The sequence below is a fragment of the Colletes gigas genome, unplaced genomic scaffold, assembly GCF_013123115.1.
Source record: "Colletes gigas isolate AHSC1104 unplaced genomic scaffold, ASM1312311v1 Colletes_gigas_Sc00006, whole genome shotgun sequence".
NCBI lineage: Eukaryota > Metazoa > Arthropoda > Insecta > Hymenoptera > Colletidae > Colletes > Colletes gigas.
Genome location: NW_025106635.1, coordinates 7,330,322 through 7,354,184, shown reverse-complemented (window position 1 = coordinate 7,354,184; position 23,863 = coordinate 7,330,322). Strand labels below are relative to the sequence as shown.

The 23,863-nt window shown below is 37.2% G+C and overlaps 4 protein-coding genes and 1 long non-coding RNA gene across 7 annotated transcripts in view; 2 read left to right on the top strand and 3 right to left on the bottom strand.

Annotated features, from left to right (window-relative positions):
* The window catches only part of LOC122395853 (tyrosine-protein kinase Btk29A), a 159,342-nt gene extending 152,607 nt beyond the window's left edge, over positions 1-6,735 (bottom strand). Inside the window, exons 1-2 of one of the 2 annotated variants that reach the window (XM_043393751.1) lie at positions 6,446-6,735; positions 2,547-2,732 (exon numbers count right to left, since the gene is read on the bottom strand). In XM_043393751.1, the coding sequence (XP_043249686.1) occupies positions 2,547-2,732; positions 6,446-6,448 (189 nt within the window). In that variant the 5' untranslated portion in view covers positions 6,449-6,735. Of the gene's footprint in view, positions 1-2,546; positions 2,733-3,502; positions 3,743-6,445 lie in introns of those variants that run through there. The other variant, XM_043393750.1, reaches the window with a different exon arrangement.
* Positions 6,736-6,866: 131 nt separating this feature from the next.
* LOC122395852 (mediator of RNA polymerase II transcription subunit 7) lies at positions 6,867-8,549 on the top strand. 2 transcript variants are annotated; one of them, XM_043393748.1, is made up of 4 exons: positions 6,867-7,645; positions 7,707-7,859; positions 7,946-8,107; positions 8,438-8,549. In XM_043393748.1, exons 1-4 carry the CDS (start codon positions 7,316-7,318, stop codon positions 8,498-8,500), a joined length of 708 nt encoding a protein of 235 aa, XP_043249683.1. In that variant the 5' UTR covers positions 6,867-7,315; the 3' UTR covers positions 8,501-8,549. The 2 variants fall into 2 exon arrangements, with proteins under 2 accessions (XP_043249683.1, XP_043249684.1); XM_043393749.1 differs by lacking the exon at positions 8,438-8,549 and having other exon boundaries at positions 7,946-8,146.
* Positions 8,550-8,686: 137 nt separating this feature from the next.
* On the bottom strand, positions 8,687-12,646 carry LOC122395714 (apoptosis inhibitor 5). Its single transcript, XM_043393511.1, has 9 exons — positions 12,450-12,646; positions 12,014-12,175; positions 11,732-11,897; positions 11,483-11,643; positions 11,222-11,419; positions 10,952-11,143; positions 10,483-10,866; positions 10,266-10,419; positions 8,687-10,181 (listed from the first exon to the last, which is right to left on the bottom strand). The coding sequence occupies exons 1-9, from the start codon at positions 12,522-12,524 to the stop codon at positions 10,093-10,095; spliced, it is 1,581 nt and encodes a 526-aa protein (XP_043249446.1). The 5' UTR covers positions 12,525-12,646; the 3' UTR covers positions 8,687-10,092.
* Positions 12,647-15,079: 2,433 nt separating this feature from the next.
* On the bottom strand, positions 15,080-15,882 carry LOC122395843. Its single transcript, XR_006258999.1, has 3 exons — positions 15,674-15,882; positions 15,311-15,596; positions 15,080-15,223 (listed from the first exon to the last, which is right to left on the bottom strand). It is a non-coding gene; the product is annotated as an uncharacterized LOC122395843 (long non-coding RNA).
* Positions 15,883-16,027: 145 nt separating this feature from the next.
* On the top strand, positions 16,028-23,315 carry LOC122395816 (RNA-binding protein 26). Its single transcript, XM_043393694.1, has 10 exons — positions 16,028-16,193; positions 17,263-17,381; positions 17,460-17,757; positions 17,838-17,999; positions 18,083-18,441; positions 18,529-18,777; positions 18,841-19,356; positions 19,444-20,231; positions 20,332-20,586; positions 20,752-23,315. Exons 1-10 carry the CDS (start codon positions 16,135-16,137, stop codon positions 20,830-20,832), a joined length of 2,886 nt encoding a protein of 961 aa, XP_043249629.1. The 5' UTR covers positions 16,028-16,134; the 3' UTR covers positions 20,833-23,315.
* The last annotated feature ends 548 nt before the right edge of the window (positions 23,316-23,863 follow it).

The following is a 23,863-nucleotide window of genomic DNA, read 5'->3' as shown; positions in this document are numbered from 1 at the left end:
AATAATGACTTCTCCCCCGAAGTTCCTTGGATCCTGAATAGATCGCGCTCGAAGGCCCCTCGAAGTAGCCGGGGATTAATTAGAAAGAGTTCCCCTGTACGACTTCCTGATGGATTACTCAACTTCTCGTGGATTCGTCGGCCCTGGGAAACTTCCAGCGAACAATCCCCGTTCAGATTTATCCCCTTAATCTTCCGATTTCAAGGTAGATCGATAATCTTCGGGACAAACGTTACGGAGACTCTTCCCGGGCACTTTACCTCCTTGGAACGATCTAGGTGCCCTCGTATCGAGTATCGATCCTTTGACGATCTCTCTCTGACTAGAACGTCGACTACCAAAGGATCGTGGGATCGATCTATGAACGCGGGGCACCGAGTTTATGGTGTGCCGTGCATGGGTCGAACGAATCACGGTCGAAAAGCGTCGCGACGGAGGGTCGTTGAGACGCAAACGCAAACGCAAACGCAAACGCAAACGCGAGACGCGAGACGAAATGGGTTGGCCCGTTGAACGCGATTCGCTGAGAACGATCCCGACGACGACCACCGACTGAGCCGCGGTGCATCAGGAACTCACGACGTAGCAGCGGAAGAAAGGATGAAGAGAAGGTGGCGGTGGCGGCTCGGGGGCGCCTGCGCTACCAATTTTACACATGGTCCACGAGCACGTTATAACCACCCCCCGAGCAACCCCTGCCCCTAAACCGAAACTGGCTGGCTGGTCCACAAGCTCGACGGGCTGCGTAGCTACGCAGGTAACTACTGCCGTTAACCGTGACCGAGTAGGGGGAGTTACCCTAAAACCGGACACCAGCGATATCTTTAAAGCGCGAAACGCTGCGCGATCGTTATTTCGCATAGACGATAGCAAGAATGGAATAAACACTTTGCATAGCATAACGAAACGTGAAACTGCTACACTCGAAACTAGATGCCTGCACGTACGATGTCCTCTTATCTTCTTCTCTGGGATCTTCAGATCTCATCGTAGAAGTGAAAGTTTGCTGAGTACTTATTTCCTGTGGAATATTTGTCATTTGTCGTGCTAGGGGTGAATAAATGATCTGCCTAATGATTTGTTCAAATTCTATAATATTACTTGTTTTGTTGCTTTATGCTGGTTTCTAGTATTGTCAAATTATAAATAAAACAGAATAGAAGGTATAGAATATTATATTTTAAGGAACTTGAAGTGTCCAGTACTAGGGTAACTCCTACTATAACTACACAGAGAGAGAAAGAGTCGTCTCTGAACGGTCAGCACGACAATTGGGCACGTTCAATGTCCACTGGCCGATTTGAGTTGTAATTTATAGCGTAGACGACTGGATTCTGGCTTTACGAATGTTTGTCATCGTGGCCATTCTTTTCACCCCACAGTGTGAGAAGTGTATCGCATTTCTGTGTGTTTTAACGTACACTACCGCTCATAAGTGTTCAGGCACTCCTCTGTTCATGTATTATTGATACAGAATTATGTTTACCAAAAAAACATTAAAATAAAATGAAATACTTATCTAAAACGCAGTTCAATTATACAGAGTGATCGGCCAAACCTGGGAAAAATTTTAATGGGAGATTATAGAGGCCAAAATAACACGAAAATCAAGAATACTAATTTGTTGATGGAGGCTTCGTTAAAAATTTTTTTCTAGAAAATGAGTAGGATTTCGGGGGTAGGTCTATTCACCATAAATTATTGTAATTGACCCCCGTAACCGAAAATAATTTTTTCACAATGATTTGAAATTTTCTAATTTTGTCGAAAATTTTTACATCTTCTCGAATTTTTTTCTCGAAACTGGATAGGATTTTGGGGATATGTCTATTCACCAAAAATGCTTGTAATTAACCCCTGTAGCCAAAAATAATTTTTTTATAGTGATTTGAAATTTTTCAATTTCGCCGAAAATGACCACATTCCTGAATTTTTTTCTCGAAACTGGATAGGATTTTGAGGGTGTGTCTATTCTCCAAAAATGATTGTAATTAACCCCTCTAGCCAAAAATAATTTTTTTATAGTGATTCGAAATTTTTCAATTTTGCAGAAAATGACCACATTCCTGAATTTTTTTCTCGAAAGTACGTAGGAATTCGCGGGTATGTCTATTCACCAAAAATGCTTGTAATTGACCCCTCTGGCCAAAAATAATTTTTTTATAGTGATTCGAAATTTTTTAATTTCGTCTAAAAATTTCGAATTTTTTCCCCAAAAATGAGTAAGATTTCAGAGGTATGTGTATTCACCAAAAATGATTGTAATTGAGCCCCGCAACCAAAAATAATTCAGCTCCAACATCAGCTAGTGATACGTGGAACAAGCTTCGATCAACTTGGAATTCGATAAGGAGATAGATGAGACAAAAATTTAAATTAAGGGTTTCAATTCTCGCATTTATTTAGCACACTTCCATAAATGTATATGCGGATGTACGTAAAAAATGAATATTTTCCCATGTTTCCAGAGTTTCTATATGATTCATTCATTGAGAGTGCCTAAACACTTGTGGATGGTAGTGTATGTAGATAGAAAAGGTACGTACCTCTCCATCGCTATCGTAGTAGACGAGGAAGCGTCTCGTCAGAACGAACCAGCGTTGCTTGTAGTTGACCGGGGTGAAACGTTTCTTGTTCTGAGACCGTTTCACCATGAAACCCCGCCTCACCACGTCTCCACTTTTCGGTTCCAGCTTCCCATCTTTCCCTGCCATCACCGATGGAGGGCCACCCTATCAACAATACAGATTCCACGTCGTTCCAAGTAACTTAAACTCGCATCGAGCCTAAACGCTGCGAAACCAACACTCCTCAGCGAACTTAATCTTATTCCCGGGTTGATTACGTTTCGCGGACCATGCAGTTACTTCGAGAATATTAGATTCCGTTGAAAACACCCGTTTCGTCGCTTTCTCATTCGCAGTTACCAACCGATCGAAACCCATTCCTTAGAAAACTTTAGCGTTATTAAAGACCAATTACACGAGTTCCCCAATGAACTTTCAATTATCCCGACCGTTGTTTCGAAGCACCATTCACTGGTTTTTACTTTCCAATTAGCATAGTTCCATGTCGCGTTTCTCAGCAGCGGTAAACAAGTTTTTAAAAAAAATTTCCCGTAAATCGTTCGACTGGGATTTGTAAAAATGTGATTTCTTAAGCTTCGAGCTGCAACAAGAAAATTCAATTTACGCGGAACGTCGATGCAACACAATAATACAATAATACAAAGAGAACAGGGACCAACTATCGCGCGAGAGCAGATAACCCGAGTTACGACAGCATGAAATCATAATTATAGCAGCAAGCAAACGTACATGTGTTAGTGCGGTAGGTAACAAGCCTAAGGAATCTGCGTAGTGGTGCTCTCGATCGTGACACTGTGAATATTAAAATTTCCCGAAAAAAGAAATCGTACTTATATTTAAACTCATCTATAATCGACAACGATTATAAAAAAATGGAAATTTCCTCGATCGTTGAATATCCATGTCTCACTCACCGATATTCTAATACTCCATCGAACTTCCGGCGACTGTCGCGTTCGATTCGTTTGCTTCGATATATTGTCACGAAAATACATTCACTTACGTGCCCGCAACTTTACTTTGCGCGTAACTCGGCGTTTTCGAGAGCTCGAATCGGTGTTTACGCGTCGCTCGAGCCCGCAGACTCCATAATTTAATATGCAAAACGGAAACAAACGTGCAGAGCGAAACGAAGGCGGTAAGTAAATAGTGTAAACAGAGGCGACTGTTTAATACAGCGCAGCAAACACACTGTCATCGTTTAAAGTCTGAACGGATGTGATGCACATGCGATCGTCGTTCATACGCGTACGTGTGACCGTAGAGATATTACGTTTATTGTGTTTATTGCGTGTGTGTGTGTGTCTATGCGTGTATGGTCAGCTAGTCGCGCCAAGTTCCTTCCGGTTAGAGTTCGAAAAGGATCAGGAATACTTTTCAAGGTACAGTGGATGAAATTTACTCGCAAAACATGTGTTAGTCACGTGCAAAAATCTCACGAAGGTTCACCATTTACGTGCAAATAAACTCACGTGTTCTAACTTTAGAAATATTACGTTAAGAGTACACTCGTCTTTGGCAGGTTGTGCATTGCTACTTGCAATATGTTATAACATACTGGCTTTTGAATAAACAAATTTTTTGTATCCACAAACGTAAATATACAAATGTGAAAAACTTGAAAAAAATAGTACAAATAAAATTTATTACAGAAATTATGCATCAATTATTATTTAAAAGGAACGATCTTTTAAATTAAGCAAAAATCAACTTCATCGTTTATTTATAACAAAATTTATATAATCACGTATTATTAATTATCTTTATGATTTGTAACAAAGCCCAATACATAATGGAGAGTAATATCGAGTCTCCTTGCAAATGTTTTTTGTTGCGCAAACTCTACACTTGCAAGTTGGATTTTTCTTTTTTTATGTAGGAGGAATAGCATCAAGTGCATGTAAATGATAATATATGTGCTTTTACCAAGAAATAACAGAACTTTGGTAAACTTTCTGGTAAGTTCGTATCTCAGAAAGAGTATTGAAATCGAAATAGAAAATTGTATAATATTAGCATACTAATTAAGCAATTAATTTCTGAATTCCGAAGAGCCAGCAGCTGCAATGGCGAAGATCTTAGTAGATTCATATTCCGAAGTTCCGAGTTCGAATCTCGCGAGCGACAAGAATTTCTTTTTTCTTATTTTTATAGTTTTCTTTTTAATTTATTTGTTTCCTTCGCTCATTCTCGACAGTGCCTCGAATGGTACAACAAATTTAGAAATATATAAAAATAAAGAATATAAAGATTGATAGGATTTTTATTTCTCGCGAAGATTCGAACCCGGGACCTTGGGATACGAATCTACGGACCATTCACCTTAGCCACTGCAGCCGTTGCACTCATCTGAAATAACTACACGCATATAGGAGACGAAAAATTAAGTGTTGAATATCTTTGTGAACGACGAGAAAGCTCAGACACGTGTCTGCTTATTTTTTATTCGAGAATTGACGACCCCAAAGGTACGAGCTCTTACGAATCGCATCAATGATCGCTTACGGTCGTTGAATTCTTTTGATAAATCGTGTCAACGAGATTTTAAGATTTTGAGAACACCGCCCAAACCTCGACGTCTCTTTAAATTATCACTCGTCGTCGAGACTTTTTACACCTCGCGAGGTACGTGCAATGAGAACGTGAGTAGACAAAAAAATGAAATTAAAAATAAAAATGTGGAGGGCTACATGTGTCAAATATGAACTCCAGTTGCTAGAAATTGGTTGCATATAGTAGTATCCAGTAGTAAATTTGATAGATAATTATTACAAGTTTGCATTTCTTTTGATCTGAGAACGCAATGTTGCGAAGAACAATGATTCCAATTGAACATGTTACGGGTGTCTGAATTAGAAACCTGCATTGTGATGCAACTCGTGCAACATTTTGTTAAAAGTACTTTTTATTACCGTGTAGAATGTGGTGAATGTATTTGCTAGGAAAGTGTACGCTCCTGGATGAAAATTATACCCAGAGACTAAGAAACAATTGAGTAGCAAAAGTAGGAAGTTTTGGTAATACAACAAAAACAATACAGTAACAGCAGTAGATCATTAAAAGATTAATAGATTTTATTGCATGGTTAATCATATTAGGAAATCTTCTTTTACACAACATTATCCATACATTAGAAGAATGATAAAATTTTATAAATGAAAGGTACATTATACATAACTTTACACAAAATAATATTAGAAAGTTTATAATGATTGTAGAAAAGCACATGAGAACATACCACGTAAAACTACGTGCAAGCGATGGATGCAATGTAAATTTGAATTGCAACAGACTTTAAAGCAACAAACATCCATGATGCTAATTATAAACATTCTCTGTTTTCTTAGACAGTAAGTATATTAAACACAGTAGAATTAATTTACTTTTTTTCAGAAGATATGTAGCATAGAAATGAAGTTACAGAACAGGATACATTTTTATATCTATAACAAATAATACACATATTCGAACAATTTAATTTCCCTTTTCCAACTTGTAATGCAGCCTTTAGTGTTTTCTTTTTTTTTTTTTTTCTATAAAAATCACGGTTAGCGATAAACAAACTCTACGTTGCAACGAACGAATTCTGCTCTTTGTTTTATTCGTAACTCGGTATTATTCGTTGAAACCTGATCGCTGGACGAATGTTTAATTAAAAAAAATGATAAGTCATCGAAATAGAGCGTCACGGAGCATTTCGTTCGCGATCGACGAAAATAATAGAACGGCAAGTCCGACGATAACGCGCCTAGTTTTGTGGTTATCCTGACACACAATTGCACGATTGTATTCCCGCGGAGACGTTTCACGGGAATAACAATCGTGTAGACGAAATTTGTAACAGAAAAACGACTCACCATGCACCGAGTTATTGCTACCACCCCGCAGTTTCAATGCTTGTCAGAAACATGACCGGTGCCCAAACAAAGAATTCACGTGGAACGAACGCATACACACACCGACAATCTGTCAAACGGAGACGTTGGAGATTCACGAGATAGCAGGAAATACCTCACTACGTTAGTAGAGCATTTATCCGAGATGTCGCGCGACCGCGGTACCGGTTTCTCGATAGAAAAAACCGAACGATGTCAGCGGTTCGACACCTTCGATTTACTAGTTAAACAACGAAAATCTCCGGCCTGGGTTCGACGTCCTGCTGGCTGTATAATACCTGTTGACTCATTTTAAAAAAACAAGATGGCCGACTCGAAGGCTGCGTTACATGTTGTTTTGCTCTTGGCCAGCGATATTTACTTCTCGCTAATTTACGGTAAATAGCATCGCAACGAGTGTATACGAACTTCGTGGATAACTTTGCAGTTTCGAGTAAACGAATATCGATGTACAAGTATGCCGCAAGCATCGTGAAGTCGTATTGGTTGCAATTTAATGCTCGACACCGCTGTGTCGCGCGCAAGGCCAGATTCGTACAGTTCGGTCTTGTAATGTATCGATATCGTTTTCTCGGTTATGTACTACGTTCACTGTTTCGATGATCATTTTATTAATATCGGACAAATTGACTATTGTCGAAGAAACAAAAAAAAAGTAACAACTGGGCGCGAAAGTACGCGCCTGCGCGCTGAAGCTCGACACTCCGATCAGTTTGACAACAGTCTTCCCTTCGATCGAACCTAACCTGTCTGTGCGCGTCAAGGGGAAGTGAAATTCGAGCGTGGCTGTATCTTGCTTCTTCTAAATAACGCTGATTTGAAACATAAAAAATGGCAGCCCCCGAGGCAATACAAGTCAGCTCGTTACCGTTGCCTCCGGTTCAATATATTAATTTGTACACGGACGAAAATGTCCGACGGGGCAGAGCACCTCGTCCACCGCCGCCAATACACGATACTTATTCAATGTTTGGGAATGTATTCAACGCGGACGACACGATCATCAGACCCCTCGAAGCACAGGGAATTAAAAGGTTATACCCCCAACATTTTGATCGTCGACGGGAGTTGAAGAAACTCAATCACTCTCTGCTTGTTAATTTTCTGGATTTGATAGATCTGCTCGTACAATGTCCTGACAGTCCAAGGCGAGCTGAAAAAGTAAGCATTTGAATGAATTTATCGGCGAGACGTATCTACATCGTTAATTTTATTGCCGTAGGTAGAAGATCTTAGCCTGTTGTTCATTCACATTCACCATTTGTTAAACGAATTCAGGCCACATCAAGCCAGAGAAACGTTACGCGTTATGATGGAATTACAGCGTAGACAACGTATCGAAACTGCGCTCAGGTTTCAAAAGCATTTGGAAAGGGTGTGTTATTTGTACTAGAATATTTGGTGCATATAATGAAAATCATTTGTATGATAACTATAGTATTGTTGGGCTTTCTGTTTCAGGTTCAAGAGATTTTACAACACGCATTACAAATGTTACCAGATACTTCTGAGCTAGATTCAAACCTAGCAATAAACACAGATGCTATGCAATCTATTGATAATTTAGGATCTGAACAACAGACTTCAGATCCGTGCAGTCCAAGTGATCGCATAATGTGCAAAGTAATAGACGATATGATCTCATCGAACGGACTGTTTTAAATAATAAATTTTTATAGATTTACATTTTTAACAACTTGTAAAAACTGCTGTAATTATAAATGTAACATATATTGTAATTATAATAATTCTAAAAATATAACTAGTTTATTTATTAAATAATAAAAATTGAAATGATTTTTGCCTTTTTGTATCACTCATTCATTTTGTTTATACGTTATGCATACAAACGGGACACAGTACAATTCGGGTGAATGTTTTTTATTTAATTAGTATTCAAATTAATTTAATGAAATAATATTTACATACTCGAAACTGTAAACATTATTTCAGGAATACAATACATTAATGGGTACAAGTAAGTTTTTAAATAGATATATATATATATATATATAATTGACAAGCGAACAATACAAAACATTTACATTAAATATCAATTTGAAACACGAACTTTCAGTAACTATGAAGTTTTACAAATTTTTGAATTGATTGTATATAGAAATATTTTACATTATTGGGCATAAAAAATACAACATATTATGCAATAGTAATGTTTATTATGTTAAATGATAATATATTCATGAATTATTATTATTACAGAATTTTTGTTTGATGGTGGGTAGGAAAAGGACACAAATTATTTTTAAAACTCACCTTACAAAACAGCTACCATCAATACATAAATAATAGACAATATATAGTTGTCCATTGGCTCCTGAAAAGAAAAATAGCATTATAATCTCTCGTCGTAATCCTCCCCAATGGACCTATAAACAATCTGCAATCAAAGAACTATTAATTCCGCCTTGTCTTGTCACTCATAGGTCACCAGACAGCTTACAGCATCTCTAAAACAAAGGCTGTATAGTGAATTGTCTTCGTTTCCACGCGATCGGAGAAACTTTCAGACTTTTAAATCGTATTTTCCACGGTATCGCCGAATATAACAGTCCTTTCACTTTCGATTAACAAAGAATCAGCCTAAGTGTTTAATAATGGAATAAGAATATAAATCTATTTGTATATATGAAAAACGGTACATTCATATAGAAATAAATCGTTTAAAAAATGGAAAACAGAATTAGTCTTCAAGTTTCTCTGATTTAATCAAACGTTTATGATTCATTGCTTCGTCCATGCCCTTCTAGTTGCGCCGATCTTTGTTTCCTGTTGACAAAGAAATAATAGAAAAGGAGTAGGATAGAATCAGGGGATAAGGGAATACACTTTGATACTATTTAAACGTCCAAAATTATTGTAGAAGAGAAAAATTGTCTGTCTTTTCTAAACATGTGTGACACCAATGTCCATGTGATAGCACAAGCCAGTCATTGTACAGTTTTAATTTTGAAATATTCAGTTTCAAATGTGCAGCACTCTTTGTCGCAACGCCCGATGTTTCTTCGACCTCTTTGAATGGTTAACATACTGTTTTCACACCTTTTTCTCTTCATTACTTTGTTCATGTTCTACCACCAGCTAAGGTACCTGTGATTGATGCTACCAATAGCATACACTTTCGAAATCCACTACTATTCTTGTAATTTCTCTCAATGTGCTTGTTCACTTTTAGCAAGTTCAGGTCTCTCCAAATCATAATTATCATTTGATTTAACGATGAATATATAAAAACAACTTCTTAAAACACCATGAGTATATTAATCACACAAATGTTCTCTTCTTTAAATGTCAATAACTTGGTAAAACAGTGATCTCTCACTGTGTTCAGCAAACGATTGGTTCTTACGATTTTGTAATTGAAACTTGTATAGGTACTTAAAGCTTTCACAAAAACACTTCCTTTACACTACGTTTATAAAACAAAAACAGTTACATTTTCTTTGTCACTTTCCTTAAAGAGCACTCTCTGTAAATAGTCACTTTTGTTTTTCGTTTGTATATACATTTTACAGGCCTGGTATAGTCTTTCGTATTATTGCAGCTCTTGCTATTTCGTGTTTTTTTAAACAATTAAAGGAGCAAAGTAGTTAATAAAAATTTTTTCTCCATGTACCACGACCTCTTGGTCTGTAGCCACCTCTGCCCCCTGACCTGTTTCCTCTAAATCTACCGCGACCTATAACGCAAAACAAACACTCTAAATCATAGATAATCCTAAATGTAAATAATTACTGAAATAACAAATGATCCTTTTAAATACCATAATTTGATGATATGTTTGAACTGTACTTTCCGCTAGGTGGTGTATATATTTCTCTCTTACTTTTATCTTCTTTACTGCGTTTGTTTGAGTTACTGTCATTGCCAAATGTAATTGGCGTGTGTCTCTTTTGAACAGACGAGTGCTTCTCATTCTAGAACGAAACACGATAAAATTAACAAAATGATTTCTAATATTAAATTCGTCTCGTATTTACCTTTTTATCGTTTACCGATGTCTTCCACGAAAGATGTATAACACTTTTAAAGCTGGGTGGTGAATGAAATAGATCTTTAATTAAAGTATTAATATTATTAGTCGTTTTCAAAGCAACAACTTTTAACTGATTTTCTTCCGATTTCAATTCTTCTTCTGATTTTCCGCTAATCGCTTCCCGTAATTTTTTTATGTAACCTTGAATACCACGTGCAAAATACTGTAATCTTAATCTAAATTCCTTAAGCTGTTCTGGATCTTTTATTAAAAATTCTGGTGTTTGTTTGCATAATTTATGGAAGGCATACATAAGACATTCAACATGACTAAACTGTAGTTTTGGTACCTCAGTTATTTCAGTAGCTGGTGGAAGTGGCATATATGTCTGAAACGTAAAATAAAATATAATTACTTCTCCCGTGAAATGTTAAATACACGGATTTCTAGTACGGAGAAGCGTTATTACTCACTATAAGAGTATTATAAAGTTGTTGTACTTTCTCTTCTGGCTTATCAATTGTCCCACAAAATACAGTTAATTCAGCAAGTAGTTTTAATAATTCCAACTGTATGTCTCTACCATCTGGTGCAGTGATTAAAGAGAGATGCGGTAAAACTTGCATACAAATGTAAGAAACAAATCGTGATGAATCTATTTGAGACTATAAACGAGAGAAATGTATTACTGTGTATCCAAAAGGAAATAGATTTTTACTAATAAATATAGAGGCTACACTCACGCTAAAAAATGGAAGTGCATGTTTAATGCATTGTACAAGCCTATTCCATTGTTCAATATTAGTGTGTTTAAATGGTTCGGATAATTCAGCTTGTTCTACTGTAATATCTACCAATTCTTGTTGTCCACTAACTGTTGAGCCTAATCTAGTCCAAGCAAGGATTTCCATAATACTATGAAACTCATCAGCAGTAACATCCTATAAAAGTGAATGTTTTACGAATGCTAGGTAAAAAATAATATAAGTATATAAGGATCTTACTTGTAATACTTTCTTGCACTCTGAAATTAGCAGATCTTCTGGTTCCTTAATGATAACATCGTGACCTATTGCTTTCAGTTTTGTTGCCAAAAACTTAATGCAACGTTCGCGCGTCCCATCATCTCCATTAATAATTTGACTGAAAAACCCACTTATTGTACCTGAGGATAAACAAATTACACAAGATTATAATACCGTATCTTGTCCGACAGACTTTCACATAGACCTATTAATAAAATGTATCTATACCTTTTGGATCAGATTTCATAAGAGACATAACACTGTTATGAACTACAGCTAACTCAGATGGTTCTTGAGCTTGAAGTAATTGAGCTAAAATGTCTGCAATTCTAGCCGTATGTTCTTTATTATCTTTGCACAATGCAGGTAAATCTTTAATAGCTTGTTTTCTAATCTGTAAATAGATTATATACATATATAAATATCTTGTCTACCAGCTTGCATACGCATTGTGCATGAGTTTGCAATAGCCTATAACAACGGAATTATATAAATAACAATAAAACATACAGCCATGTCTTCATCTTCACACAAATCTAAATGAGCATCTATAGCCTGATCAGCCAGTTTTGGAAAATATTTAAAAAACCTTGCAATAAATTGGGATGCTAATCGTTTTTCCTTCGGTGATCCTTTTACTGCTGTTAGAATTTCTAAGTACTCCTTTTCATGCTGCAACATATAAAAACAAAAGTTTACTTTTGCACGCGCGCGCACTCACACTATTCACATTCAATGATGCATGATGCACTCATTCTCATCTGTGAATGTGTGTGTGTGTGTATATATATATGTGTAAATATTTAATATACTCAAAGCATTTCGATTTTATCGAATTTCGAGAATTAAAGAATAAGATGCTCTTATTCCTATAAACATGAATCAAATTGTAGTAGCTATACTGAAATAAACGTGGTTTAACAGTATAACCAAGTTCGTATGTTACCTCCGCCAATTTATCCTTGGCGTCAGCTAAAATGCCAAAATTTTTGTATAACTTTTCAATACTGTCTGTACTCATGTTAAACCCTTTATGTAACTTCTACACTCAAAGACACAAGACACATAAATACTATCATGTACTTAAAAATCAGAAATCTAGCCGGCCACGCACCACGCCAAGAAACGATAAAGATGGCAGCGATTCCATGTATATACCAGTGATGCCAGATTGAGCACCGGGTGCACCACTCACACTATGCCAGATCACGCGTAAGTGAGCTCGTGGAGTGTCGTAGAGTCGACAAAGGCAAACTGACGCATGCCCCCTTTCTCGATTCTCCGAAGCTGCCCGAAGTAATTTCGGACCGTCTCGTGGGAGTCGAGAGAGGAAGGCTCATTTGCCTTCTCGCACTTGAACAATTGAAATTCGACCTCACGTCGACGGCATACGATTCCAAGTCTCGACTGGTCAGGTATTTTTTATTTTCCGACCTATGTATGTAGACGAACATAAGCAAGATACTATAATGAACAAAATTTTGTGAAATTTTTCTTACGGAAATACACGTTTTATGACCCCCTGATCATATTTGAATTATTGAAAAAAAAATAAATTCATTTTTATTATTCCTATATATGAGCGGACACATGTATATCATTTCAGATATCACTTCTGATACATCTGGCAACGTATAACCATTACTGCTGGCTACTGCCAGCCTCTCGCAGCCTCTGCTGGCTTCTGCTGGCCTCTGCTAACCTCTGCCAACATGTGCGGGCTTCTGCCTGCCTCTGCTGGCCCCTACTGACCACTACTGACCACCCCTGATGTTTCCGACAACGTATAACGATTACAACTTGCCACTGCTTGCCCCTGCTGGTCTCTGCTTGCCACTCCTTGCCACTGCTGCCATCCGCTGGCCTCGGCTGACCACTGCTGACCACCACCGATGCTTCCGACAACGTGTGACGATTACTACATGTTACTGCTTGCCCCTGCTGGTCTCTGCTTGCCTCAGCAAGCCTCTACTGCCCCCTGCTGACCACTGCTGATCCTTGTTAACAACTTCTGCCATGATATATATGTATTAAAACATTGTATAATGTAAATCTATGGCAATAAATGATATAATTACAAAGAATTCTATGTGTTCTCATCATTTTTTACCTTTCTTTTCCTCTCCAAATCATTACCTTAGTTATAAGACTCCCTGAAACTCCTTGGTTTCCCTGAACCCACTAGGAAGTCCTGAAACACCTCGGAAGTCCTGAAACTCAGAACTTTGCTAAAAATTCAGGGTTTCCAAGAATTTTCAACGTTTCCAAGAAATTCCAGGAATTCCCGGTTGTTTCAGGACTTCCCAACTGATTCAGGGCTTTCCAGCTGTTTCAGGACTTTCCAATTGTTTCAGGACTTTCCAGCTGGTCTCAAAATTCCAAGGGGGTTCAGGGCTTTCGAGTTGTTTCAGGACATTCCAGCTGTTTCAGGACTTTCCAATTGTTTCAGGGCTTTTTGAAAAGTTAATTTTTGTTTTTGGCAGCAAGTACGAGAGCTGGACACTTTGGGAATCCAATTTTAACCGGAAGAACGGTCTCTTAAAACTAAGGGAATGATTTGGAGAGGAAAAGAAAGGTAAAAATGATGAGAACACATAGAATTCTGTTAAATTATATCATTTATTGCCATAGATTTACATTATACAAGGCTTGAATAGTTATACATCATGTCAGAAGTTAATAACAAAGGTCAGCAGTGGTCAGCAGGGGGCAACAGAGGCCAGCAGAGGGATGCAGAGGCATGCAGAGACCAGCAGTAACAAGTAGTAATAGTTATACGTTGTCAGAAGCATCAGGGGTGGTCAGCAGAGGCCAGCACAGGCAGGGAAAGGCTAGCAGTAGCCAGTCGTAATCGTTATACATTGCACGAAGTACCAGGAATGGTCAGCACCGATCAGCAGTGGTCAGCAGTGGTCAGCAGAGGCCTGCAGGGGGCAGCAGAGGCATGCAGGGGCAAGCAGTAACAAGTAGTAATCGTTATACGTTGTCGGAAGCATCAGGGGTGGTCAGCAGTGGTCAGCGGAGGCCAGCGGAGGTTGGCAGAAGTCAGTCGTAATTGTTATACGTCGTCAGAAATATAAGCGGAGGTCAGGAGAGGCTGGGAGAGGCTGGGAGAGGCTGGCAGTAACCAGTAGTAATCGTTATACGTTATCGGAAGTATCAGGTGTGGTCAGCAGTGGTCAGCAGGGCCCAGCAGAGGCAGGCAGAAGCCCGCACATGTTGGCAGAGTTTAGCAGAGGCCAGCTGAAGCCAGCGGAGGCTGCGAGAGGCTGGCAGTAGCCAGCAGTAATGGTTGTACGTTGCCAGATGTATCAGAAGTGATATCTGAAATGATATACATATGTCCGCTCATATATAGGAATAATAATTCTTGCTTATGTTCGTCTACATACATAGGTCAGAAAATAAAAAATACCTGGCCAGTCGAGACTTGGAATCGTATGCCGTCGACGTGAGGTCGAATTTCAATTGTTCAAGTGCGAGAAGGCAAATGAGCCTTCCTCTCTCGACTCCCACGAGACGGTCCGAAATTACTTCGGGCAGCTTCGGAGAATCGAGAAAGGGGGCATGGGTCAGTTTGCCTTTGTCGACTCTCCGAAACTCCACGAGCTCACGTACGCGTGATCTGGCATAGTGAGTAGTGCACCCGGTGCTCAATCTGGCATCACTGAGTGGTATTTGTAAGAAATGGCAATCCTGCACGCGTTAGTAGCGGCAACTCTGTACAGGCCGTAAGGAGAGAGACTTCATACATTTGCCAGGTTTATCGATTTCGGCGGTTCAGTTGACTATAGTTTCTAGAGTTACCGTTTTTTAAACGAAGAGGTCGCTTTAAAATCACTGTTTTTTTTACAAAGTTGGTATTTCTGTTCGTCTCGCACGAAGTCCCATTGATTGATAGATCTAGACTATTCCTTGTCTATGACTGTAGCATCGAAACATTCCCTAAAGTGTTCAGTCACAGATATAATTAATATAGCATTTTCTTAAACGCTCCCTTGAATTGAGATATCTATACTCCTTATTTCCAATTAATATGGCATTTCTTTAACGCTGCCCCGAATTGACGCGCTATTGGATTATTATTTTGTCTCTGAAAGAATGAAATGCAGTAAAAAAATAGTTCCATATGTATATATAATTAGAAAAGCAAAGCTGTTTGATACTAACGCTGTATTACATAAATGATTATCATATGTAACGTCACTGATTGACCAATGTAAAATGACTGTAAAACTTTTAAAGGTTGATCTCCTTTCCGTCTCGTCACACGCTTCGCAATAGTGTGTACCGTCCATGGAACCATATTATCAAATGTTCCTAAATTCACTGAAAATTTTATCTGCAAAGAAGTCTGTATGCAACGTTATACGTTCAACTACATTGTGCACACTCTATGTTGACAAACTAGCGAGCGTAACTAACTTATTTGACGAGGCACTACCAGCGGCGACTCCTGTGATATTTTCTAGAAGCGAAATGTCTATCTATGTGAACGCTATGTGTATAGGAGGAGATTTCAGAATGGCGACTGTCTTTACTTAGGGGAATACTTATTCCCGCCCAGAAATTGTGTAATTAACGTGTGTTTTTGAAAAGTTCCATGTGTTTTCATCGCATATTCACTAAAAATGATAATAGAGAATCCAGATCAATTCAAGGCGTGGCTCACCGCCGTCTTGGAGCCGCTGTAAGTAGGCCAGCTTGCCCGAGTACAGTTTTAGGTGTATGTGTATATGCATTTGATGTTGTAAATGGCCGTACATGTGCTATGCTTTATACCCCATGCAGATTTATATTTACGTGGGCCACCCTGTCTGTTTCTAAATGATCTTCAATAGATCTTCTCGGACAGCGTTATCGCACCAGATTGATCGCGCTTTTGGTAAAAACCAATAGAACAACAATATGCCCGATCGCGATATATTACTCATGCAATTTGCAGCGAATACATTTCGAGTAATTGAGAGTGAAATAGTTCATTTTGCTAAGTTTTATTACAGAGCTTCAATTCTATGCATATTTCCCTAATTATCACGAGCGGATGGCCCCCTTTACTTCTTACTTAACTTCAGAAATTGGCTTATTCCATAACTATTTGTTGACAATACTGATTAATTGAACATGATCTCTGCAAATAAATTCTGATTAAAAATATTCGTTTGTCTATTACAAGATTTGCCTTGTAAACAACTTAATGATTGCTAAAACATTTGCACAGAAAAGATATTGAAATTTGTTACAACTATATAAGAATATTAAATGTGTTATGAGTAATTAACATATCTTGTATGATATTTTTTCTATCATCACAAATAATTTTATTATTTATATATAATTGACTAATTACAAGCATGTAATTAACTTTATTTATAGATGTATAATTTATTGATCTAATTTTGTTGTACCCTGTAAGTTACAGAAATGTTGTAATAGATTGCAATTGACTTATTAAAATGATGTTTATTATATAGCCTAATACATTATTCTTTTATCTGCTGGAAACTTATACATAATCATAATTGTTAACATGCATTCATCATTCATATAGACTGACATAGTAAAAACACCATTTATTTTCTACAGTAATGTATAATAATTATATGTTGTGTTAAACTTTCATACTGTTGAATACATTTTGTAACAGTCTATAATTAGCTAATCTGTAGTTAAAATTTACATCAATCGGAAGTTAAACTTGTATAATTATTTTCTAATTATTCACATATAATATTGATGTTATTTATTTACCTTTGCAGTTGTGATGCTGATCCTGCTGCATTAGCAAAATATGTATATGCCCTCGTTAAGAAGGACAAAACATTGGAAGAATTGAGAGGTGGAATGGTCGAACAACTTGATGTATTTCTGCAACATGGTATGTTTAAATTAATTATAAGAACAATTTATTTGCATAAATTACATGTTAATTTTTACCATGGTGGTTTTCTCATAGAAACCAAGAACTTTGTGGAATTGTTATTTAAAACATTGGAGACTCAAGAATACATACTTCCACCTGCAAAGAATGATCCAGATAGCGGTGGGACACCACCAGGTGTAAATCCACCAGCGCCTGCATTAGTAACAGAAAAGATAGCTGAAAGTACAATTCCAGTTACTACTGTGAATACAAATATACCTGTGCCCCTCCAAATAAACGGATCAGCTCCTATGGCAATAGGTAAACGTGAAACTAGAAAATCAGACTCTGACAAAATTGACAAAGAAAAGGAGAAACGTTCACGAAGTCGGTGAGTTTGATTGAGATAACAAAGATGGGGAAATCTATGTAATATATTTTTTTCTGAAATGCAAACTATGTTTACTTTAGAAGCGGCCGAATGAGATCTAGAACAAGATCACGTTCACGTTCGTGGGAAAGAGATAGACGTAGATCTAGAAGCAGGGAACATATTCGCCGTGATCGAGAACGCGACAGAAGTCGACCCTGGAGAAACGAGTCACCACCAAATACAAGACGACACGACAGAAGGTCTGTAATAGTATTACATCATGAACAAAGTATTTCAATTTGTACGTTTCGTTCTTCTCTACAATAATTGATGTTGCCCATAGACGAAGTAGGAGTCGTAGTACATCGCCAATACGGCCCAGAATACGAGACGGCCCTGACAATCGTGACCACAGAGCACGATTTAGGAACAGGTCTCCAACACCTCTTCGGTCAAGATCTCGATCAAGATCGCTAGATCGTAAGAAAGTAGATCGGTCGGAAAGAATGGATGTAGACAGAACGGAAAGAATTGAAGGAAGTCCTGGTGGTGGTACTCCAACACAGGACAGTAATCACGGGGATGTAGACATGAGGTTGTCTACTACTAGTCAATCAATTCAAAGCGTTGTTGCTGTTGCTTCTAGTGTACCAAATAACCAACCAGGATTCCAAACAAAGAGGAGGTGCAGAGACTTTGACGGTTTGTATTTTTCGATTTATTGATCGATATAGTAAATATTGCGTAGCAAGATATTTAATTCTCTAAGAAAGAAACATATACTTACAGAAAAAGGATATTGCATGCGAGGTGATTTGTGCCCTTATGATCATGGAACAGATCCAGTTGTATTAGAAGATGTAGCTTTAAGTCGCGTTCTGACCTTCGGACCGCATAGTGCACAAGCACCGGGAACTGTACCTGTAACAGCAGTACCAGAACCACCTCAAGGACCTACAGGAAATGCACCACCTCAACACCTTCCTCTTGCGAGTTTACCTCCGCCTCATTTAAGAAATCAACATCATTCTAATATGGGTAAGCATTTGTTTATTAGCGTACTATTCTATTAGTGTTTTAACGTGCAATGAATTTTTACAGACGCATTCGCAGAGTACAACCCAGACGCGCCAAGCATGGAGCCACGAATGCCATGGGGAAGGCATCCCCTACCAGGACCTGGAATTTATGGACGAGGTCAAAGAGAATTAATTAGCGTGCCAGTTATTCCACATACGAACTCGTCTGAGATAACGCATACTCAGACGAATCCGTTAAAGCGTAAACAAGCATTCGATTTCAATCGTCTTGGACCAAAACAACGAGTGGTGCACAATTCGGCCAACTGTTCTTTGGAACTGAAAAAGGTTCCTCGCAGCCTGAACAACATAACCCAATTGAATAATCACTTCTCAAAATTCGGTAAAATTGTAAATATCCAAGTTAATTTTGGTGGGGATCCTGAGGGAGCGTTAGTTACCTTTCAACTACCGACCGAAGCAAAGGCTGCGTACAGAAGTACAGAGGCTGTGTTGAATAATAGATTTATCAAAGTGTTTTGGCACAACAATGTTAACAATAATGCAGCTGGCGATGCTATTGAAAACGTACCGCCAGGTAAGTTTGTATAAACTTCGTAACTGATTACATTTCCCTTTAAATAAAACAATTCGATGTTTAACCGAAGATTTTAATTTTATTTAGGATGTCGACCCTCTGTCAAAGAACGATTGGGTGCTGCTATACCCGCGCCAGCGAAAACCGAAGAAAATGAATATATTCCCACTCGTCGTTCGACCGAAGAACAAGTCACGCAAAGCTTGGTCCCGACATCGCCAAAAACCACCGCCACTGTTCCTACGCGGGAAGACAAAGTACTTGCAATAAAAAAAACACAAGAAATACTAGCTGCTAAGGAAACCTTAAAAAAGAAACAGGAAGAGAAACGTAAAGAGGCGTTAAAGTTAACCGCCGACCTGCGAAAAAGAAAACAGGAATTATTAGATAAGCATTTGATAGAAATTCGAGCATTGATCGACAAAGCCGAAAAGAATCCAGAACAAAAAGATGCACTTATGACAACGATAAAGACCATGCAACAAACTATCGACAATTTACGAAAGGATCTAGCTGCAAACGGTCAAATTGGTGGAAATAAGACACAAGCGAAATCCAGAGAACAAACCCAAAAAGAGATATTAGACGCTGAGTTAGATTTAATGACTGCTCAACAAGAGGGACAAGACGCCGGAGAGTTGCAAAAGAGATTAAACGAGCTACGAGCTCAAGCTGCTGCGTTAGGTTTAAATGCAGGTCCAACTGTTGGTAGAGGTACAAGATCCAGTAGAGTTATACGAGGTACCCATGCATTATCATATAGAGGTCGTGGTAGAGGAAGTTTTACTCACGTTTCGGTAGATCACAGACCGACGAGTCTTCTAGTCTCTGGTTACGAAACCGAAGAAAAGGCTGAAGTTTTAGCGCATTTTCAAGTAAGTATCCATTTATCCTTTCCGCGTGTACGTTTTATTAAAATCATTATTTATTATGATCGGGCCTTTAATTAATTTTTTTACTAATTGTGTGTTTCAGCAATTTGGAGAAATAGTGAATCAAATAGTGGATGATGCAACACCTTCAATTGTAATCAATTTCAAATCAAGAAAAGAAGCCGAGGTGGCTTTAGTAAAGGGACGCACATTTCAGGATAGATTATTATCTATAACATGGGTTTCCGGGCATCACTTACACCGTGGTGGAGGTGGTAGCAATACAAACGCATCAGTACAACTTTCTTCACGTTCCGAACAAGCACCACCTACAACAGATGAAGAAATTGATTTAGAAGTAAGCTCCTAAGACTTAAATTTAATTATAATATTCCTTCTTTGTTTGGCAAATATTCCAGAACAATTCAATTAACATTTCCTGTTCTGTTTAATGTAACGTTAAATTAAAGAAATAAAGAACCATTCTGTTTATTTTATATACGATAAATTTGATTTGTAACAGGGTAACGTAGAAGCATTACTTCTCGAAGAGAACGAAGAAGAGGAGGATGAAGATGGTGAATCGCGTAGCTGGCGGCGATAGCAGCGTCAGCGTTATTCGTGACAAAAACTTGATACCAGCTACAATGACTGTGTGATGATCTGGGCAAATCAATACATGCTCAGCACCTGCGCCACTGCTGCACCGTCGTTTGATGCATCAAATGCCATGATTTTCACGAAAGAGTCAGGTTACGAGCTCATACACGTTATCATGAGTGTTACACTATTTGTTAATATTATTAAATATATGCGTGTGCGCGTTATAACGATATGAAAAATATATACCGTGCCGAGTTGCGCGTCGCAAAATAGAAAACTGATATGCAAGTTTCCAACAAGAAAAAAATCTAACCAAAGGGTGTAACCGGATAAGATGATAAAAAATGACTCTAAATCAAATTGAACTTGTCATGCATCAATCGATGGAGGGCACAGAGAAAAAAACCTTTGCAATTTTGGCTCTAGTTATAGGGTGAAACACAGTTTTTGCTTGATTTGTCTTATTTACATCAATCGAAAATTCTGAAAAAAAAATTAGGTATATTTTAGCCATTGGAATACACACCTGTGAATCTTTTCAGAATTTTTAGCTTCAAAACCGATTTTAAAAAATAAAAAAAATTTTTGAAATGCCGATTTCTTATAGAAATTACGAAATGTCTACATATTTTTATAGTTTTAGCACCTGGTTAGGATTATTAACATATCATTTTTTCAGATTTTTCAAGATGGGGGCACATATTTTAAAAAATCAAAAAGCCGGTCATTTGTTACATTACCGACGATGCCAATCGTTTGACTATGTCGATATTATTATAGTTTTATTAGCTCATTATAATCGTTAACTTGCATTTTTTTTTTTTCAGATTTTTTAGAAAGGTGCGTCATATTGAAAAAATTAGAAAACCATTATTCTTTACCTTTTCCATATCCATACAAGTATCACAATCATACGGCTCGTATAATTAATTTTTTTAAATGGATATTATATCGAATTTTAAATAACGTGCATTTAGATTATTTTCTACAAAAAAAAGTTATCCTACTGCTTTAGTCTTCGTCGCTATCATCGTTGATTACAAGATGTGTTTCTTCAATAGCAAAAATTTTGGGGAGGATTTCTACCAGCGAAGTTTCTTTACCAGTTTCATTACCAAACGAGAATCATTAGTTTCCAATGTGGTTCGTTGATTCCGTTTGCCTTAAACAAAAGGCATAAATATTTTTAATCTATCGTCTTCCAAATAGTTTTTCGCGTCTCGATTATCATCAATTACGATACCATACAGTCTTCTCAAAATAAATATTTGTTTCTTTGTTTCATGTGGTGCATTAATAATATTACTTATAGAGCTGCAGAGACTAAGCAAACATCTGTGACTTAAGACAAATCTGAAAAGTGGCATTTTAATATATTCATACTCGCTTGCCTGACGAGAATCATTTCTGTTAAAAATGCAGGATGGATCTTCTTTCGATGGTACAGAATTAGATGATGATTTTCTTCGTGAAGAACATGCAACACAATCAAATAAAGCTTTTTTTAATACATCATGCGAAGTACTGGACAGTGGTACTTCATATTCTTCTGTGTAGATATTTCTTCTGTTTCTATAACACTGTCCAATAAATTAAAATCTTTTTCTGTTGTGCTATATCCGCTAGGTATTCCTAGTGAAGTTTCAAACAGGAATGCAGAAGCAGAATTGTTCCATCGTTCTTAGTCTTTGAGGAGTACGAATTTTTGTGAAAAAGTACGATTTTGAGCAAAAATTAGATGTCGCATGAAAACTTAAAAACGTTTTAACCGTTTCAGTGGCAGGGGTAATTTTGAAATGCGTGTCGAATACTGCCACGCGAAGCGATAACGCTTCATCTGTTTCATGTCGAGAAAAAAAAACCAATCAGTAACATTAAACCCTTAACGCTCATATATTTTATAGATTTACAGTAAAAATTGCCCAAATTTTTGTTTTGCCTAAATTCACGTCCTGTGAGCATTGTAATTTTGTTTCGCAATACTTTTGCTAAAATACACGAATGTTAAATGACTGACACCGTCAGTAATACGAACAATTACCGGTTTTTGTGATTTTGTTGTGCCCCATTTTGAAAAATTTGACAAAACTATATGTTAACGACCAGAACGAGGTGCTTGAACTGTTAAAATGTAAACTTGGTCGTTTTATAACTTCTATAACAAATCGGCATTTCAAAATTTTTTTTATTTTTTATTTTAAGTTTAGTTTTGAAGCTAAAAATTTTGGTAATATTCGTAGATGTATATTCCAATGGCTAAAATGTTCGTAATTTTTCAAAATTTCGATCGAAGAAAATAAGAGTTGTCAAGAAAAAATTGTTAATTGCGATACATCCTAGAACTACCTCAATCATGCGGATAGAAAACTGAAACTTTGCAGAGTGGGTTTGTTCTCTGTATCCTCCATCGACTGATGCATGACAAATTTATCTGGTTACGCCCTTTATCCCATTATTTGTAGAATAAAATCGCTATGTTTTGTATGGGAAACATTCTTATTCTGAATTCAAAATCCTTTTCATTCGTGTGTAGAACTGTGAATTGTCTCTTGTTATTTCTTTCGAGATATATCTATAATAACAGTAGACAGACTTTTAGAATAAGTAGATACTTATAATTTTCAGAAATTTTACAATCGAAAGTGAGGAAACTATATTTATAACTTGTAAGATACAAATACAATTTATTATATAATTACTACATAAGATATAGCGTATAACGCTTCGAAATAGTGTAATTTGATTTTTCTTTTTTACTTTCACTTGATGTACTATTTAAAGTTTGTTCCTGTAATGATGTACAGTGTAATGTATAATTGTCATGATTTCCTTTTATCAAATGTCAATGAAGCTAAGTTTATTAGAATCGAAAAAAGCTTATTCGTGCATAATTTTACACTAGCTGTGTCAATATATACTAAAAACAAAAATAATATACCATTGTTACAAACAAATTCTTAATTTTCAAGGTAAGTATTAAATTCCGCAATAAATGAAGCACGTATACATTCTACGCGAATTTTAGAGAAAAG